The sequence below is a fragment of the Haliotis asinina genome, chromosome 12 (genome assembly GCF_037392515.1).
Source record: "Haliotis asinina isolate JCU_RB_2024 chromosome 12, JCU_Hal_asi_v2, whole genome shotgun sequence".
NCBI lineage: Eukaryota > Metazoa > Mollusca > Gastropoda > Lepetellida > Haliotidae > Haliotis > Haliotis asinina.
In genome coordinates, this window is record NC_090291.1 from 49470776 (window position 1) to 49492733 (window position 21958).

Genomic DNA, 21958 nt, shown 5'->3' on the forward strand with positions numbered 1-21958 from the left:
GCACATGAATTCCAGGAAAGAACAGCAAATGAGTGCCACACAATACTGTCACTTTGGAAAGCTCAACCCCTGCTATGTGATCGTTCAAAACATTTAAAAGCTATCGAAATGCATACCATGCTAAGGCAAACGTCTTTACATCGTCTTAAGGCCATTGGAATGGTCCGCTGGGGAATGTCCTAATGGCAAGTGACTACACATTTCTACTGCAACCTGAACACAATTTCTACACAGGTGAGATGCTACCAGAACACAACTGACCTCATTGATTGGCCACATTCTGGATGTCCACATTTAACAACGCCAAGACAGGACAGATGGATAAGGGTGACCCACCTTCGCCACGTCTCCGACTGCAGTGATGACTGCTAAGACCATCCCAGGACTTTACCATATTCACCCCAACACCGTTCAACAATGTTTACGTCATCACAGGATCAGACAACTTCCCGCTATACGACCTATCCTGACAATGTCATTGACAAGCTCGCCGATCCTTGTTTTGGTGGAGAAATGTTCTTTTTAAAGATGAGTCAGGGTTTAACATTTCCCGTAGTGATGGAGGTAAACGTGCCTATACACGCTTAGGGGAACATTATGCACGGTCTTGGAGAGGAGTCACGGTGGTGGTGGTGGTTCCGTGATGATTTGGGGTGGAATAGCAGCATGCCAAAGAACTCATTTTGGTGATTGTTCAGGGCAACTTAACTGGTGTGGGCTACAGGGATCAGATTCTTCAACCTTTGGCAATTCCTTTTCTGCAAAGTCATGGCCCTGGGTTAACATTCCAGCTGGACAATGCCTGCCCTCATATGATAAGGGTTGCTATGGATTTCTTGCAACACCACAAAGTTGACTATAAGCCCTGATAACACCAAGATTTCATGCTTGACTTTAAATGGTAGTCAGTGGTTCACTGACATTTTTGATAACCCCAGGATTTCATGCTTGAGTTGAACATTAAATGGTACTCGGTGGGTCACTGACATTTCTGATAACACCAGGATTTCATGCTTGACTTGAACATTAAATGCTGCTACAATTGAAAAGTGAGTCTTGCACTTGAATGAAATGTTTATTTCAATGTTGTCATGACGACTTTCTGTTGGTACCACATCTAAACAATGTAGAAGGCATCACAGATGTTGAAAATTCAACAACATCAAAAAGATTGTAATGATTGAAGCAATAATACTGAATACCCTAGTACCGAAAACAGCTGTGTGTGATATCACAGTAGATTGTTCCGGTCTGTACCTACTGGTACATCAGTTCACAACATATAATCATATTCTATTCTTTGAATAAAAAGTTAAGTGCCATCCAATATATTTTGCTAATATAGGTTGTCAGAAAGGAAACCAAAATCATAATTTGGTTCAGTACCTTTCAGTTTAAAACCAAACCCATTATTGAAAGTATCTTTCACTTTAAACAGGATGTATGCACTTTAGGAAAACAGGGATTTTGTATTCCTCAAACAAGTTACCTTCTTATGAAAATGTGGAATTGTCAGAAAAGACTGCCACAGGGTCACATGACTGTCACTTTGGCCAAGGGAAATCTTAAGTTTTATAGTGTTTGTATCAGCAGGATAGGAACAGTCAATTTGCTTTAGAAGGCAGTACCATCATATTTTAACAATATTTCCATTAATTGTAAATACAAATGATTATGATATCCCTAAATCAGTTACTAGCTGAACCTTTTCTAAACATGGATTGGTCCTCCCAATTACTTTGACCTAACATTACCACAACTTCACATCTTAGTTTTCAGCTATGGTGGTGCTTAACTGCTTATTCTGGGTATATTACAGCTGAAAACTTGACATCATTTTCACTTAGTTTTCAACTGATGCTATCTTATTTAAATTCCCAATTACAAAAAACTATCATGAAGATAAGCATACATTATGAAAACATACTAACTTTACTAGGGTTTTTGTTCGTGAATGAAGTTTTAAAAATTACATTCCCATATACATTATACAGCACAAACAAATACATTGTGTATGCTTGAAGTCCCAAAGTCAAAAAACACAAAATATATTCCCTTAGGGGAAGTAGGGGATATTGGATTCACAAAATTGATAAAATGCAAATGATGAGGCTAAGGAGGAAACAGATGATGAAAAGTAGTAAAGGGAAAATGTGACAACTTATATATACTGAGCAAAATTAGTAGGGATCATGAAAGCATTTTGTTTTTTCCAGTACACGCAAAAACAAAATCGACAGATTGATGTACATACAGTGAATATTAGCATCAACTAACAATCATGAATAATGTCAACAATCATTATCAAAATGTATCACTACTGCCATTGGTTCAGGGTATTAAGAACACTCTTGTCAAAAACTGACAGTTGTGTATCCTGAACAATGACACAAAAGATCACAGTTTCACTGAGGAATGCATTTAGCAATGTTTACATGATCAATAAAATTGGCAACCAGATAAGCAATGTCATAACAAGCATGCTTTGTACATAACAGATGCTGGTATTAAGTCTCTAAGCCAGATTGTACTTGTAGTTATTAAAACATATGTATTATTATTATTCCACCATTATCTGGTGCATTCTCTCAAGAACCATCATACACTCCTAATCCAAAATACCTTCAATTACATTTTACCCTTTTGCCCATCCATTAACTTTTTGTTCTTTGACCATCACAGGTCATCATAGAAGTGACCTTGACCATCACAGGTCATCATAGAAGTGACCTTGACATCACAGGTCATCATAGAAGTGACCTTGACAACTCTATATTATATTTCATGCTCGAACAGTTAATCATGTTAATTGCAAAGGTATACTGCTAAAATATTCCCAAGCAGATGTATTCATTACTTTTTTCTATCGAAACAACTGTACATTACTGTCACACTACATTTTCAAAGATAATCAAATTGGCATATTCATTTTACCTTGTGACCTTTGTTCTTTGAGTACACCACATTACTGATTGTTCATGAGGCAGTTTGAGAGACTTTGACATAAAGCACAGTTCTATCAACAACATGAATGCAATGTGTTATTCAAATTGCTTTGTCAATTGCCGTGAAATTGTTTCAATACTGCTGATAATGACATACAACCATACCCTCTTATTTGTGTTTTGTACACAGGCCTGACAATGGCATCTTCACATTGGGTCTCTCACAGTTCCCTTTGAGTGCTGGGATGCATGTAAACTTGTCAACTGAGTCGAGTTGTGAAATATTAACAAATGAAATTATACATGTCATAGAATCATAAACATAATATAAGATGCAACAATGAAACTGTCAACAATGAATAACATGTAGTAATCAACAATAGTTACAACAGGATTTAATGTTACATCTTTCAGATCACATATATTTTTTTTATAATTAATAATTCTGTTTCAATATATTATAAATCATGCTTGATATTTTGTCACATCTCAGTGTCTCAATCATAATTACACAGCACCTGAATCACCTTTGAATTAGATTTACAGATAGAATGAGCTCAGAATTAGGTCATATCATAAGCAGAATTTAGAAAATCCTATGTACACAGGAAGGAAAATAGCACTAGCTGATAACATCAATGCCAACAGTTGGCTCTGACAAATCAGGAATAGTGAACAATCCCAAATCTTTCCTCTGACCATTCTAATTATTCATAATATATTATAATGATACAAAGTGATCTCGACAGCAAAATGGTTGGTACCAAGAGAAAGTGTTTGGGAATTCCAGCACTGTTCATTTTGCATGAATATAGCACAACAAAAATCGCATGCTACAATTTAACTGTGTTTTACCTTTATTGCACAAAATACAGGAGAGACAAATGTCATTCATTTCTCCTCAGTACATCACAGAAACGATATGATATTAATAACTTCATGGTTTTTTCTAAAAGAACTTGTCCTTTACTATGACTAGTGACATGCTCTACGTAAGTCTGTACCAGGACTCATTGAATGGAATGTCAAGATATTGATATACCCCAAGTACAGAGAAAAGTGAGCACTGTTTCTTTAATGAGTATAATTTAAATGCCTGATAGTACTTAACAACAGAAAACATGAGGCATTTGCCAAATTCAGTCAATGGAACATCTGTAAATACTTGACTTATACAACATGGTATAACGTCATATAGGTAAGTTCTCTACTTCAGGACCTAGATTTCCCATACTCTCTCAACGCTAACATAATAGTAAGTACCACACAATAACACTAACTTAGGACTATCTTAGCACTAAGAGAGCTTCGAAAAACTAGGCCTGTGTATGTAGGGATTGTGGAATATACAGAAGTGATGCAACACAGACATTATCATCTAAACTCTATGGATGATAGACATTAAGTAGAAAGGCGTCAAAGGTGGGACAGCCTCATTTGTTCTTCTCTCATTCCATGGAGTTCCCTCAATAACATGCTTGACCTTCCTACCTGGTTGAAATCAGTCCTATATTTCATGTTCTGAGTATTTGCATTTCAATTAATGTGGTAAAAGGTATGGGATGAAGCCATTTCACAATTCAAAGTGAATTCAAAGCTTTAAATTGAAATCCGATTAGATCAAGAAAAATAGATTTAAATGGTTTTTTTTTTATATTACAAACAGAAAATATACTGAAGAAAATAAACAAGGGATCACACGAAAACACAAAGGCTCCTGTATTTTTTTTCACAGATTTTTCCACAAGCTTTGTATCACACAGCATTTAAGTCTTCATGTGATGCCTTAGTTTTTCCCCTCAGTATATCTTGTCATTAAATCAGTCAGATAGGTCGTAAATCTGCATGAGAAATCTCAACACAGCATTTCTACACAACACTGTTGGCAAAGGCAGATAAGCAGTGTTTCAAGACACACAAGTAAATTGGACAATATGCAGATGATGCTGATATGAAAACACTGTAAAATTCTTACATACAAATCTTTATAAAAAAATCACTCACAAACTGCTACAATTGTAAAGATAATACCAGAATCATACAAATAAAGTACAACAAATCTGAAACATTACCATACCATACATTCCATGGGTTGTATTTAGCTATTCTGGCACACAAATTGATGTTGGAATAAGCGTTACAACCTCATATTTGCGTGTATTCTTGCATAACATTTCTAGCATTCTGTAATGAAACCAGTTGCCATGGTGAAAGCTTGAACTTGGTCAATAAACAAATATAACAAACAGTGGACTGTAAAACTATCAGGTTGATCTTGATTGGGAATTTGGTGGCTACTTGTGAATGGTCAGGGCTCTTGTTGCGCCCATCCGACCTGAGGTGACCTTGTCCTGTGCTTAAGCAGTTCCGACCACTGTGCTGCTACGGATTGAGAAGTAATACAAGGCTCGGATCACCAGCAAGATGCCAGAAATAAATGCACCTGCAAACAAAAGTTGACATTTGCGACTGAATTTCCATAAAATTGTTCACTTTAATACCCATGTCTGTCATTTATTACTTACTGTTGCATGTACATTTGGCTTGTGTGTACACACAAAAACCCCTGCTCCGACAACTCTACCCCACCCCAAATAGATGCCAGGATGCAAGTAACCCCTGCTCCTCCATCCCTACCCCATCACCAAAAGATGCCAGCACTCAAGGAACCCCTGCCCCTCCAACTTTACCCCGCCCCCTATAGGTACTCACACTCAAGTAACCCCTGCTCCTCCATCCCTACCCATCACCAACCCCTGCTTCTCCAACTTTACCCCATCCCCAGTAGGTGCCAGCACTCAAGGAACTCCTGCTCCTCCAACTTTACCCCACCCCCTATAGGTACTCGCACTCAAGTAACCCCTGCTCCTCCATCCCTACCCCATCACCAACCCCTGCTCCTCCAACTTTACCCAACCCACTATAGGTATCCGCACTCAAGGAACCCCTGCTCCTCCAACCTTACCCAACCCCCAATAGATGCCCGCACTCAAGTAGCCCCTGCTCCTCCATCCCTATCCCACCCCGAATAGATGCCAGGACTCAAGGAACCCCTGCTCCTCCAACTTTACCCCACCCAGTATAGGTACCCGCACTCAAGGAACCCCTGCTCCTCCAACCTTACCCAACCCCCAATAGATGCCCGCACTCAAGTAACCCCTGCTCCTCCACCCCTATCCCACCCCCAATAGATGCCAGGACTCAAGGAACCCCTGCTCCTCCAACCCTACCCCATCACCAAAAGATGCCAGCACTCAAGGAACTCCTGCTCCTCCAACTTTACCCCACCCAGTATAGGTACCCGCACTCAAGGAACCCCTGCTCCTCCAACCTTACCCAACCCCCAATAGATGCCCGCACTCAAGTAACCCCTGCTCCTCCATCCCTATCCCACCCCCAATAGATGCCAGGACGCAAGTAACCCCTGCTCCTCCATCCCTACCCCATCACCAAAAGATGCCAGCACTCAAGGAACTCCTGCTCCTCCAACTTTACCCCACCCAGTATAGGTACCCACACTCAAGGAACCCCTGCTCCTCCAACCTTACCCAACCCCCAATAGATGCCCGCACTCAAGTAACCCCTGCTCTCCATCCCTATCCCACCCCCAATAGATGCCAGGACGCAAGTAACCCCTGCTCCTCCATCCCTATCCCACCCCCAATAGATGCCAGGACTCAAGGAACCCCTGCTCCTCCAACCCTACCCCACCCTCTATAGGTACCGCACTCAAGGAACCCCTGCTCCTCCATCCCTACCCCGCTCCCAATAGGTGCCTGCACCCTCCACCCCTAAACCCTATAGGTGCCAGAACTCAAGGATAACTATATATAACTCACACAGCTCAACCCCAATAGGTGCCTATTAAGTACCTTGATTTTATAACAAAATATTATGAGCATCTACAACATAAAATGCTATATATTTTGGTACCATATGGAAAGTCATTTCTGTTTTTAATGGATCTGAAGCTCAACCAACTGGATGACTATGGAATCAAAAACAGTAGCCAAGGGAACATTAACAAAATGAAATGTACTGGTAATTAAAACACCCAGATGTCACCTACCTGTCCACACCACATAGATCCCTCCATAATCACTCGCTATCTCATAGGTGCCAACCTGGAGGGAGAATAGGTCAAAATTAGTTGCATTTTTCTGAACTGTGAACAGTTGCATTGCTTCTTAACCATGATTGTGGAATCACTGTTCCTCACGGAGATCTACTTGTCAGTGAGTGAGTGAGCGAGTTTAGTTTTACGCTGCACTCAGCAATATTCCAGCTATATGGCGGTCTGTAAATAATCGAGTATGGGCCAGACAGCCCAGTGGTCAACATCATGAGCATCAATCTGAAGCCATGATGTGTGTTAACCAAGTCAGCAAGCCTGACCACTCAATCCCATTAGTCGCCTCTTACGACAAACATAGTCGCCTTTTATGGCAAGCGTGGGTTGCTGAAAGCCTATTCTACCCCGGGACCTTCACGGGTCGTCTACTTGTCAGATAATTACATACATTACATTATACTACAACCTGCTGGCCCCAAGGCCTGCTAACCAGAAACATGTCATTCAAATGTATTAGTTTGCCCAAAACAGGTCTGTGATCTTGTGTGACCTTACCGTGACTCCGATACCACCGCCTAGCAACAAGATCCCCATGATGAGACAGACTAGCGCCCGCGTCCGAACATACCCGCTGCCGACCTCCGACCTGCAAAAGTCAGTCTGTAAACACTCTGGACAATATCATGCATATGAAATATCCATATATCATATTCATATTCATTTTTTTTTCCAAACAAACTTTTCTTTTATGTTCAATATACTATTTAAATACCAAACTGTCTCACTGTTCAGTGATGTATGCCGGTATATATAATGGAAAACATAGCAATCAGCATAGCTGGACAGAGTGATTCATACTTACACTTTACGACAGTGAGGGCAACGGGCTAACAGTCTGGAATTAACCTGGAACTGAGATCAAGAAATGGATTATCTCCCTTGAAGAATTTGCATTTGGATAAAGCGTATCTGCAGGAGTAATTAACTTTTTTCTCTTTTAAATGTTATAAATTCTGGACATGTTATATCAATAGTTCTAAATGTACATGATCACATGATAAAGACAAAATTATTCCAAGTCATTTGTTTGGCTGACCATTGTTGAAACCAGGCAACAGACTCACTGATACACTGAACTTGCCATGCTTACGACTCGTAACAATGTCAGTGATTTCATATCCTAGTTTACACTTGTCTTTACATATTAGATACAAAAATCTCCTTTTATATACTTTGGCCATTATGGAGTTATAAATGCTACATGTGTGAATATATGGATTATGTCTGAGACCCATATTTATGCCTCTCCATCAATGCAAAAATCTCTGACATCAGTTGTTAGAAATTTGCAGAGGTTGTCACAGCCACAGACATGACCACTATGAGGTGCATGGTGCTTTAATCTCTTTGACAACTGGAGCAGCAATCATGGCTCGTCAGAATGTATATCAGGGAAGGATATCATACTGAATTAATTACAGGCCCTTTTGACCATCCACATCCCCTGGTTGCACTGACCTCAACTTATTAGGCAATATAGTTACAGTGACTTGAGTTACTATGAACATCTGGTTACAGTGACCTGAGTTACTATGAACATCTGGTTACAGTGGCCTGAGTTACTATGAACATCTGGTTAGTGTGACTGACTTACTATGAACATCTGGTTACAGTGACCTGACTTACTATGAACATCTGGTTACAGTGACCTGACTTACTATGAACATCTGGTTACAGTGACCCTGACTTACCATGTAGATCTGGTTACAGTGACCCTGACTTTCTATGAAGATCTGGTTACAGTGACCCTGACTTTCTATGAAGATCTGATTGCAGCAACTGACTTACTATGAAGATCTGGTTACAGTATGCACAGCAGATCCGCCCGGAACCCGGGGACCGCACCGTCACGCTGGCTGTCGCACCACCACTGAGGTTGATCACACGGCGACTGAAAGGCAGGCAGTCTCACTCTAATATTACAACGAAACAGATCACAATAACATTTAAACTGATCAAACAATACAAGTTTCCACATACTTAACGAAACATTCCAGTTTTGCTCAGGATCATTTCACACATACAAAGAGTCTATTCAACAATCTAGATCAAATTTCTAGTTACATGACAGCAGGGAGTATTAAAATAGGTATCACTTGTTGTAGATATGTGGAGAATTCTTCAGATTCACCAGTTAATGTTTAACTTCCAGTCTGTACGTCACCCTACCAGTTCTGTCTTGGGCAGGCAATCCTTTGTGCAGCACTTCGGCAGACAAGCAGACAATTACACGGACATCGCACATATTTCTTTCCAGGTGGCGCTGCCTTGATTGGCTGGAAAGATAAAACATTGCCTGTATTGCAAGTGTCGTCTGGACACATTTAATGGTTTTGGATCTGTGTTCCTAACGTGCACAATCCTCATTTTCTATTTCAGCTTGAAGTCTTAACTTGTTATCATGAAAATAAAAAAAAAGAAAGAAAATTAAGAATACCAAATCATCATCAACCCCTGTGCTATTGGTTGAACCTGTATGTCAAGTTTCATTCATCTATGTTCCAAAGTTTAACAAATGTTTGCTTCTAATGTGGCAATGTCCCCTGCCACTAAAGAAGACTGTAATATTTATAACATATTCTCTACTTTCTATACTACCGACAGAAAATAAGGGAACCAAGAAATTGAATGTAGATGACTTTGACTGTGACAGGGTCCGTTATCGTGGCGTATCTCCCAAACGCAACATCCAATGACAATGGAATTTCGCATAATGCATGCCCAGCACGTGCTACACGTGCATACAGAAGTTAACTCCTGTAAATGTACTGGAGAAGTCGCAATCACTAATGCAATAGAGATTGACACTTTCTGACAGAAATGCCTCCTAGGCAGCATCTCGGTGAAGCAACAAAATGGAGAATTGTGGGGATGATAGAGGGGGGACATCATTATGTGAAGTTGCCCGGCAGATGGGTAAATCAAAAAGTGTAATTTCACGCCTGTGGGATAAGTACCGTCAAATGGGTGGGGTTGCAACGAGACCTGGGCGTGGTAGACCAAAATCAACGACACCACGACAGGATCATCTCATTACGTTAATTGCTCTACGCGATAGGTTTAAATTGGCCCCTGCCATCAATAGAGAATTCCGCACACTCACTGGAAGACGCATTTCAACCTCAACCGTTAAAAACCGACTCTATCAAGCTCGTCTGAAAGGAAGACGGCCTTTTAAGGGTGTCACCCTTTCAGCTCACCATAAGCGCCAAAGATTGGCATGGGCTAGGCAGCATCAGGGACGGGCTATGCGCCACTGGCGTTACACCATGTTCTCTGATGAGTCAAGGTTTTGCCTACGATTCACAGATGGCAGAAAACGTTTTTGGCGTCGGAGCGGGGAGCGATATGCCAGAGCAGCAATTCTTGACCATGATCGATATGGAGGTGGTCGTGTCATGGTTTACACATGACAGACGATCAGATTTGGTCATCATTAACGGAGCCATGACTGGTCAGCGATACGTTGACCAAATATTGCGTCCTGTTGTGGCTCCATTGGCTAGAGTTATCGGCCGGAATTTTGTATTCCAAGATGATAATGCCAGACCACATTGGGCCCGAATTGTCTCCGCTTATCTCCGACAAGAAGGTATCCAGACATTGGACTGGCCCTGTAAGTCCCCAGACCTGTCCCCAATTGAACATCTCTGGGACGTTCTTGGTCGAAGGGTGTACGCCAGGGACCCAGGACCCGCCAACCTGGCCCAGCTTGGTGCAGCTCTCCAAGAGGAATGGCGGGCAATACCACGGGCAACCATCCGGAAATTGATTAACAGCATGCCATCAAGGTGCCGTGAATGTGTTGCCCAACATGGTGGACACACCAGATATTGAACTTGACGCCTAAAATTGATTTAGTGGATATTTAAAGCAGTTTCAAATTCGCTATTATTTCATTAGTTCCCTTATTTCTTGTCGGTAGTATACTTTTGGGTCACACACAAGATGCATAAAATGACTGGTATCTGCATATTCACCCAGTGCAGGCTGTCGAAAAAAATGAAGATATTGGTTGCAATGTTTTATCATATATTGAGTTAATGTAAAAGTGAACAAGGTTCAATAAAGTTTGAAAAGTGAACAAAATGTTGTGGTCACATTGAAAATAAGATCAAGGTCACCAAATCAACTGATATCTGTGTTATCCTCTCATTGTAGGCTGACATCAAATTTGAAGACGTTTGAATAGTGGTCACAGAGTTGTGGTGATCTTGAAAATAACATCAAAGTCACCAAAATCAACTGGTGTCTGCGTGATCCCCCAATTTAGGCTGTCATCAAATTTGAGGACCTTTGAAAAGTGGTCACAGAGTCATGGTGACCTTGAAAATAAGATCAAGGTCACCAAAATCACTGGTGTCTATGTAATCCCCTCAATGTAGGCTGTCATCAAATTTGAGGATGTTTCAAGCAGGTCAAAGAGTCGTGGTGACCTTGAAAATAAGATCAAAGTCACCAAAATCAACTGGTGTGATCCCCCAATGTAGGCTGTCATCAAATTTGAAGACAATGGGTATAACAGTTGATGAGATATCTCGTTAACAAGAATGAGGACATACTGACGGACAGATGGACATACCGCCGACGTAGAGACACTGCTGAATGCATAGTCCCTACTTCCATGTTGCAGCAATACAGTCAAACGGACATGGTGATCACTATATCCCCATATTTTTCAACCAGGTGGACAAAAATAATGGAAAAATACTTTGAGTAGATCACGTTAATTTTTTTAACAGTTTGCTGTTTTCATATTTCAGGGGTAAAGCCATATGGAAGGATGCAAAATATTGTATTCAATAATCTACAGCTTAATGGAAATAAATGTAAGTAAAATGGGCTGTAAGCTTACTTCTGTCTGGATTTGAGCTATGGTGCAATAAAGGACACCATCTTCAAGTATTAGCACAGGGCTTCACCAATAGCTTAGTGTCATGTGACCCCATCAAAGTTCAGTCAGCCACATGTGACCAGCCCACAGATGTCCAGTTGATCACAGTGATCAACATGAGCCGCTGTTTTGTTCCTGGGACTCCTCAAGTTCCAGTGGATCCCCTTCACTCCAAAATATACTCAAAGGCAATAGTGACATGGATTGTTTTCATTGGCAATCATGTGAACAGATGTTGGGATTTTTACCCGATAAAGAGCACTGAAGAAACATAACCAAATAGTTGTTGCAATTTCACGAAATATGCCACAAAAAATACATATCCGAGAAAAATGGCCATTACTTGGAATGGTCAGACAACCTGATCCTTCTCATTTACACACAGTGCAGTCTTCAGAAATGCTGGTCAGAAAACACCTTCATTCAACATTCTGCTTCAGATGGGTACTTCAAAGTGTGATGCTGCTCACTGATTTGACGAACTTAAGAAACACTACTTGGCACTTTCAGCAATACGTTATACTCACTCAAAGCTGTCCAATCCCTGTATAAGCCGTTACCTAAAAGCATCTAACATAATATTGGAATGTGATACACATTAAGGCAAGAAACTTAAGGATGTCAACTGCTTTATTTTGAGGAATATGACATATTAGAATATATTCTTAGTATCTTACTTCTTCATCAAGGGGATGATTAACAATATCTTTCATCAAAATAAAGAGGTTGACATCCACAACATTTATGATTTTGAAGCTCTAAAGTCTTAGGGCTGGGACGATGGGACAAGTAAATCAGATACCCAGCACGGGTGGATAGTGAGCCGGACATGGGAACCCTCTCAGTACCTGGACCTGTTACGATCATGTGACAAACAGATTAAACAATGTAATGTATTATTCTCTCATGATTAAAAGGTTGTATTGTCTCTGAAGATTTAAGCACAATTGTGCAGTCACCTGTTTTGGATATAACACATGTTTAAGATATTGAAAAACGCGAAATTTTAGTCTATGAGCTGAAGAACACACTGCCATTTCTTACAAATTTGAAGTCGGAGGATGATGAATATTTTTATGAATACATGTATACATCATCATTACTCTGCATAAGTGATGCTTTGACATAGACTCTAATGCCGTTGTCAATCAAGTGATGCTTTGACATAGACTCTAATGCCGTTGTCAATCAAGTGATGCTTTGACATAGACTCTAATGCCGTTGTCAATCAAGTGATGCTTTGACATAGACTCTAATGCCGTTGTCAATCAAGTGATGCTTTGACATAGACTCTAATGCCGTTGTCAATCAAGTGATGCTTTGACATAGACTCTAATGCCGTTGTCAATCAAGTGATGCTTTGACATAGACTCTAATGCCGTTGTCAATCAAGTGATGCTTTGACATAGACTCTAATGCCGTTGTCAATCAAGTGATGAAGTGATTTGAAGTCATGGATTAACATAACAGGTATCTGGGTTGGTAGGGTAATGAGTGGTGGTGTACCTGGGTAAAAATTTTGACTCGTCCCAGCCCTATCAAGTATCAGATGATCACCAGTCCCAAAGGACTATACTAACTGTGGCTTCCTGACAGACTCCACACTTGACGACATGCAGGTGGCTCTTCCCCTCGATGTTGATCATGGCCTGACACACCTTGCAGTTGACCATCGGCAGCCCCCCCTGAGGGGTGGGGGTGTAAGGTGGGGGAAGTTCATCGGGCTGGATGGGAGGGACTGTCACCTCATTCGAGGATGAAGTTGGAACTAAAACAAATACACAACACAACATCCTATGGGTTATCAATAGTACAGTGGAATTACTGAAACCATGAATGATGGAAAATGAATAAGTGATTCTTAGCTAATACAGTCATAAATTGTCTCTCTGTGAATGAAATGCACAACAATAATCACGTTAGTACTACATGGCTTACTCAAAAAGGTAATTATATTAAGAAACAATGATCAAAGTTTTATTTAACCAACAAGAATTGTGTTTGTTTGTTGTTTAATGATAATCAACAGGCACGCGACAGCTGATGGAGAGCACATACATACCTATTGACAGGTATTGACAGGCATATTATGTACATACATTACACTGCTGGAAGCAGGGTCCTAATGTTTAAAAATAGATACAAAATGATCATTTCTTGTGGTGGTATGTTCCTAACATAATGTAAAGAGTTCATCCAAACATAAGTGGAGAACATAAGAAATGCACCTTTCATGTTCACTGACATGGTCTCCAGGCTATATGTTCCAATAACTCTGCACTATAAAAAAAAAAAAAAAAAAAAACAGCAAAGGGAGGTAATAAGATTATCGTGCTGAGCCATAGATGGATCCAGGGTAGAGCTGAAAGTTATCAAACGTATAGCCTGGAGATATCGAGGATAGTTCACTGAGTACCTTGGAAATAACAGAGAGCATCTCAGCCAGTCGGAATCCATCATTCAAGTGTATGTAAAAACAGAAGAATGTGTGATGCCAACACAAAAATCAGCATTTTTCAAGACACATAACCATGATGTCAGAATTGTTTTTTGTCATTTCATCAGTTTTGGGGATTGTGAAGTTGTTATTTCAGCCACAGTTTTATAATATTTGTTGAAAGCAAAGAATGTGATCTGTATCCAACTAGTATGAAACAAACAATCACATAAAAGTAGTAACACAACATTAAGCAATACATGTCATGAACTGTCATCTCACTGTGACCTGCAGATTTCAACAGAATTAAAGGATTGAAAATGATCTGACACACACCTCCACATACACAGACACACATTAGTAACTTGATATTATTTTGATCTGTACAAAACTTCACTAGCAACTGTAAACCATACAAATTTAGAACCATTTTGCAGATTTTAAGGATTAGTTACTCTTGGTTGACTCATGTCATTGTATCCCGTTTGTGTAGATTGATGCTCATGCTGTTGATCACATGATTATTTGGTCCATACTCGATTATTTACTCACCACCACCATATTGCTAGAATGTTGCTGAGTGTAGTACAAAACTAAACTCACTAGCTCACTGTCATTAAACAAAGGTAATCCAGGCTTGCCTCAAGTTCTGGATCTGACATGGCTAATCCTGACATACGTGTTTTAGGATCTGCACGACAGCCCATCTACCCAGTGTTCACCAGATGCTAGCAATGTTAACGGCAGATTCATCCATCTCTTTTCTATACATAAACATTCGTGTCTTTATTGACCACCCAAGTCTTTACTGTTGGGTATGTACTGTACTTCCAACCAATAACCTGCATATTGATCTCATGGTCAGAACAACAGGTTATCAGATAAACAAACTCGTTCCAAATTACACTTCGTGACGAATCATTCCGATTTTGATTTTAATGGCAAGAGATGGAAATCCAACAATAACCATTTTTTCTTTAGTCAAATTGACAAGAGCGAGATATTTCAGATACCCCCAAATAGTATAGAATTACCTGGATTTTGGAAACGAACTTGACAGCTAATCAAGATATTACGACTGTGATTTATGACAAGACATGTCACAGCATATCATGAAACAGAACTAGTAAGTTTAAACGTGATTACCGAAATTGTTTGGGTCATTGGAGTAAGGTGGGGGTAGTTCCTGCGCGTGTCCTTCTGAGTTTTCTTTCAGTAGAGGGGTCCTTTCCTCCTCATCCGCCATCTTGTCTTTTACACTAAAGTCATGTGATCACGGTCATGTGATCTATTCACACGACGTACTTGTAATCCGATAATGTTGATACATTGCACGGCATTGTACACGTTTGATAGTTTAGATAAATTGTGTCAATCTACGCTGATGAGTAATTTCTGTCTCTAATTTCTTCACGTTGAATGATTAGCAGGATGACACGTCACGTTTGATTTCAAGTACATTTCCCAGGACCACACCTCAGACTGCTATAATGTCGAATTCACGTGATTATTTCATATAGATTAACACCTATTGTCAAATCACAAATATATTCTATTACTGGTGTAATCATTTAATGGTATTTTGTAAATTGATACATATTTCTTTCAAACAAGTTTTGTCGGGTAGAAGATCTGATTCTTTCTTTAAGGGACCGAAAAGAGACCTGCAGAAGTGATTTGCCCGACGCCGTCTTATCTTCCGTTTCCTATTTCAGCGTTAGGTATGTCACGTACGTTCGTTTATTGATACACCAACTCATCGATTCGAACACAGATGCCCAAAGCAATCACATATATACTGTGTTATTGCTGTATTTTATAGGATTTCGTCAAGAGGGTCAAAAGATCTATTTTCAAACGTTAGGGCCATGCATCCAGCAGTGTGATGTATGTACATAATAAGCCTGTCAATATCTGTCAACAGGTATGTATGTGCTCTCCATCAGCTGTCGCGTGCCTATTGACCCTGTACCCGAAGCTTTAAATCACTTACTGTAATGATCATACATAGAATGTGCGGGCTATAGGCCTACTGTGTGTATTGCTGATCACATGGACAGCGACACTGTCTACTCCTTACTACACAGATCTAGTGGACATGCTACCTTGATTCTCTAAGGTCAAATATTCTTGTTCCTCATTATCGCCCGACCCAAAAGTTAAACCCTAAAGCGTTTACATTTTGTACACTAGTAGGAAAAAAGCAACTTTGACTCTCAAAACGTGCGTGAATTTTTCACACGTCTTAGCTTTGATTTTCTATCGGAGAAACGGTGTAAAATTCTACAGAATCCTAAAATTCTAAAATCCGCCGGCCCGACCAATATGTTTTTTTGGAAAATGTGATGAGAAACGAGAATAGTTGTTTCCCTGACTGGTTTCAAATATTGAGAACAACGACGTACTTCACTTTGACCTTGACATAAATGTGACAGTGTACGAAGTATGCCAAAATAGCAATAAAAAAGTTTCTTATTGAAAAACATTCAAGGGAAGCCTTGAAAGAAAATCCAATGAACTGTTCTTGAGATATCCCGCTGACAATCTTAACATACAGTTTTACATGCTAAAAGTGTTGCCATGACCTTGAAAATTATGCGATGGTCACCAAACTATCCGGTCTTGTGTACAGATGAGATTGTAGTTTGCAGATATAGATGACTATCACATGTATTGACGTTTGAAAGAGGAAGATATACCTTAACCCCGAAGGAGGATGAGTGAGTTTTGTTTTACGCCATTTTAAACAATGTTCCAGCAGTTTCGCGGCAAGGACGCCAGACATGGGCTTCATACATTTTATCCATGTGGGGAAGCAAACCCGGATCTTCATAGTGACGAGCGAACACTTTAACCCACTGGGCTATCCGGCCGTCCCCAATTTATTGTGACCGAGACAGCGATGCAAGAGAAGGGTTCCAGGGTTGCAGAAATGCAATTTGAACCTGAGATGCTACTACGGTTTCAAAATTAAACCTTAGTGTAATTGCAAGGGCAGTTCTGAGTTCATAGTTACTTTTGAAAATGATGTACACATGTACACAATGTGTAATTTACAGCTTGTGTACGATCAGTCCTTCCTTGTTCTCATTCAATCAGTCCACACTGTACACATTTTGTGCCCTGTATTTCAAACGAAGTGCATTGACGTATTTTGTACGTATGAACGTACGCCCAGAGGCAAAAGTTAGTGCCATCAACATGTTTATTTTCATAAATGAGAAAATGTTTACAACACATTTATATATTCTATATAACACGCTTAATCCATAACCCAAACAGGACCATGTTGGCAGAGTTTTTGTTTTGCATCCGATTTTTGTGCTTTCAAGAAGACCGTGACAAAATCATATAACGTGCCCTTTAAGCATGTTTCTAACCTTCGAATCATTGTCACCCAAATCATTATTTAGACGTCGAGGTCCGAAAAACACAAATATGGAAAAATCTGCTCGCATGTTTGTATGACACGGCTAAATGTAAATGAAAGAGCCATTGGACTGCTTGAAACCAGAACACCCAGGCGCATTGTTTAACGGGCACGGGAACACCACATGCCCCTTGCTGAGACGTTATCAACAAAACGTCGTCGTTGCAGATCGAAGTGACCGTCCACTTGTATCCACGCCACGCAAATATGCGCTAAAGTTTCTAACCAGTTACATTAACCTCGAACAGTTGCTGGTGTCAACTAGATATCGCCATTCGCTGGCGTCTGGCTGTACACGGGATATATGCTAGACTTCCTGCCAGACGACATATTCTGACATTACGTTACCAACGTCTACAACTCCAGACAGCATCTGTGGTGGAAAGCACTTGAGTGGAGACATATACATGTTCTCTTCAATGACGAGTCCAGAATCCTCTTGTACCGCTCTGATGGCCGAATCCGACTTTAACAATGTTTTGTTGAGCGTTATGTTAGGACATGTGTCCTTGAGGCACGCCGTTTTGGCGGCGATGTGCTGGTTTGGGGTGGAATAACGAGTGCTGGACGAACACCTTTATTTGCTATCAGTAAAAATTAATCGGATCTCCGGTACAGATACTAGCTTGTTACTCCAGTCGTCACACCGTTTGTCCAACAGAATGGTCCAGGAATGATCCTCCAGCAGGACAACCAGACCTCATGTCCCCAAGGTGCTTCAACAGTTCTAGGTGCAGCATAATTAAACGTCAATGCACGCTATTGACTGTGTGAATTCCCTTTTCCCCACAAGTTCTCCAACTGTGACCCCATTAGCATGCATGTGTCCGCCATTAAAGTTTAAAAAGTGTCATTTGCAATCCTATAGCAATATTAAAAAGTCTCATCATAAAAACATCAGTTGTTGATTTGCCCCTGGATTTGAGCAGTGGACCCGATGTCTTAGCATTTCGGAAATAAAGACTTGGTGCTATCAAGCTCTTTAACAACGGTGTCTTGTAAGAAAATAATGTAGCGGTCCGGGCTTACTTCAGTCCTCCAGCTCGATGGAATCGCTTGATGACTTCCTTTACGAACCGTTATCCAGTGTTTTCAATATCTCACGTTACGACGATAGGTGTGCTTTAATTTAGATAGCTCATGAACCTCATCTTAAACTATCTATTTGGATATATCAAAGTGCATTTTTTAAGTAGACTGCTAGTCGCGTTATCAGAAAATGGCGTACCCACTAATTTCAATTCAATTTCTTTATTCGGTAAAAAGGCCAACGGCCCACATACAACATAATACAAGAATCATTATAATGACAGATGGGAGTTTCTGAGTAATAAGACTTTCTTTATGTACCTTGCAACGTTTAACAAAATGTTTATCTCTTACATGTTCGAAGAGTTTTATGGGTGGATTACAGTAATATCTTGGTATATATTTTGATCGGAGATAGTCATACAATTGACATTTTAGAAGGAAGTGATATTCATGTTCTATACGACCTAACGCGCAGTATGTACATAATCGATTACAACGTCTCCCAATATTGACCATTTAAGGGAGCTCACATATAGGTAATTGACATAAAAGTCTTCTGCGTTCTCTTTCTGGGGTAGCACAGAAATAATATTCAACTGAGAATTGCCCCATTCGGCTTTTGCAGTTACCAAGATAAAGCTCTATTAGATGTTGCTGGTAATAACGATTAAATATTAGAAGGGGTTAAATACTCCGTCTTCCATCTTCAATACCCCTGAGGTATCTCCCAAGAAACCCGGGCTTGTCGCGAGACTGGACAGAACTGGTCAGTTTCTAAAGCTTTGTCCCTTGCCCTATGTGTACTCATATTCCAGTTCTTTAGTCGATGCTCATGACTTCAGCCACTGCTCTCTCTGGTCCGACTGAAGGTTTTACAAACCCTTTTTCTTTAAGATGGTATATTGCAATGTGCACTTAAGTGAGTAAGTGAATGAGTTTAGTTTTATGCCGATTTAACAATGGTCCAGAAATATCACTGCTTCATATATGGGCTTCACGCATTGTACCTTTTACCTTGTACGTTTTATAACCACGAGGCTACGCCACCGAGCTATAGACAACAAACAAGCGCACAGTTGCTTGCAGTCTCCCTCACACATACCTGATCCAGGGGTGTCATCAACGCTGACTGCTCCCTCATCATTCAGAAACTCACTCGACTTCCCAAATCCTGGATTATCCATGGTTCAAGCGACGTTGCCGACGACGGTTTGTTGTATTTCAATTACGCTCTGAAACATACATTAATTCACCAATGTTGTCATTGCTAAATATATGTCACCACGAAGACTACTCAAAATTGACGTGTCTTTAAGCCTCGTTCATTTAGACATCACTAACACGAAATCGCGTTTGTGTACAAGGGAGCAGTTTCATGTTACACGCATATACTTACAGAGCAATGCCCATATCACGAAATCCCTAAATGGTGGAAGCTCCCCTCGAAACCTTGAACATGGCACGAGGTCACAACAAAATGTTATATTCTCTAATACCAACGATTTGAAAGCTTATACCGTAGTTTTATTGAATATCTTGCAATAAGTAAGTGTTATTATGCAATGCAACCCAAACATAGATCAAGTTACACGTACATCGAGACAATCGGATTACCGACATAACGATAATGATAGTGATTATTATTATTATTTTGGATATTTTATGTGCGCTTCCAGGCAAATGGGCCCGATAGGCAATTTAGTGTTTCAGCGAATATTAGCTGATTAGCACCGAAAGAAACCGCAACCTAAAGGACGTTAGAATTACCCATCTAATCTTTGTTTGAATTTTGACTGAGCTTTGAACGCTGATGTTAAACAGCACCTGTTTGTTCATGACAGTAGTTAATCTGAGAATGTAGGAACTTGTTGCAATTTTCAGAGGAAACTCAAAGTGTCTTATCTAGAGTAAACTTACAAGCCTTCATTTGTTACGTCGAGTGAGCAAGTACTGTTTTATGCCGCTTTGGTCAATATTCTTGTAATACCACTGCGCGGGACAACATTAATGGACTACACACTCTGTACCCATGGGGGGAATCAAGCCCGGGGTTTCGGCGTGACGAGCGAACGCTTTAACCACAGGGCTACCGCCACGCCCCCTGTTACGTTGAAGTCATTGTGTCAGTGATGGGAGTTTTGCAACACACACTTCTAGCTGTGGGGTTCGTTTCCATTTTTTAGCTGCGTACATACTCCCATACCTTGACTTTGACCTCGTCTTTCGATATCAAAGTCGTTCGTCTGAAGGAATTTAGATCAGCTGTAATCTGTCGATCAGTAATCTTGATTACTTGAACGTCACATATTCCATTACAGGTTGACTTACCTGTCTGAAAAAATATAGAAATATCAGCATACCTTCAAAGAAGCGGAACACTGAACGTTTGTCGTGTAGAGGCACGGAGTATCGTTCAACACCGTCGTCTAGTCGTTGCGGGAATGTAGAACGTTATCTACCCCGGCAGGTCATATCATCCATAGTATGGAATCCGAGAAAGGGACATTGTCGCGTCGTCGCGTCGTCGCGTCGTCGCATTGTCGCGTTGTCCCCCTCTCAAAAACAAGCAAAATGAGGTAAAAATTAACCACATCGCGACTTTGCGACAATGCGACAACGCGACATTTCGCCCATTTGTCGCGATATCGCGTGTCGCTTGTCGCATGTCGTTTTGAACATTTTCTCTGTTCCTCCAGAGTGCGACACGCGACATAACGACAATTTTCAAGGTCAAAATATGTCGCGTTGTCGCATTGTCACATCTAAGATGTGTAAAGAAAAAACTAAACATTTACCGACACGCGACAATGCGACATATTGAAATGTCGCACTGTCGCACTGTCGCGCTGTTGCGTTGTCGTCCTTTTCGATTACCTGAGCGCATGTGTAGAAAGTCAATTATAGTACGCATGCGCAGGGAAAATGAAACTATTTCACACTTCGGTGGTCTCTTTGCTACTTCCAATGGTTTTTAAAATGAAGTAGTGCTCGAAATGGCAGTTGGACCGCTGTTCTTGAACGTAATGCAAATCTTCATTGTTGGTTTGAAAATGAATTTATATATAAATGTATTTAGCCAATGAAGTGT

At 40.4% G+C, this 21958-nt stretch overlaps 1 protein-coding gene across 2 annotated transcripts; it reads right to left on the reverse strand.

Annotated features, from left to right (window-relative positions):
* Positions 1-1059: 1059 nt before the first annotated feature.
* LOC137258450 (type 1 phosphatidylinositol 4,5-bisphosphate 4-phosphatase-like) lies at positions 1060-21351 on the reverse strand. 2 transcript variants are annotated; one of them, XM_067796134.1, is made up of 9 exons: positions 21231-21351; positions 19973-20102; positions 13552-13739; positions 9247-9353; positions 8866-8968; positions 7880-7929; positions 7573-7663; positions 7015-7069; positions 1063-5388 (listed from the first exon to the last, which is right to left on the reverse strand). In XM_067796134.1, exons 2-9 carry the CDS (start codon positions 20052-20054, stop codon positions 5303-5305), a joined length of 762 nt encoding a protein of 253 aa, XP_067652235.1. In that variant the 5' UTR covers positions 20055-20102; positions 21231-21351; the 3' UTR covers positions 1063-5302. The 2 variants fall into 2 exon arrangements, with proteins under 2 accessions (XP_067652234.1, XP_067652235.1); XM_067796133.1 differs by lacking the exons at positions 19973-20102; positions 21231-21351 and adding an exon at positions 15555-15669 and having other exon boundaries at positions 1060-5388.
* Between the last annotated feature and the right edge of the window lie 607 nt (positions 21352-21958).

Excerpts from the sequence above, each read along its gene's own strand:
- LOC137258450 (XM_067796133.1), bottom strand. The coding sequence starts at position 15,654 with ATGGCGGATGAGGAGGAAAGGACCCCTCTACTGAAAGAAAACTCAGAA. Across the intron at positions 13,740-15,554 it reads CAATGACCCAAACAATTTCG|TTCCAACTTCATCCTCGAAT; the intron begins GTAATCACGTTT and ends TATTTGTTTTAG. Across the intron at positions 7,930-8,865 it reads ACTGTAACCAGATCTTCATA|TTCCAGGTTAATTCCAGACT; the intron begins GTAAGTCAGTTG and ends TCTTGATCTCAG.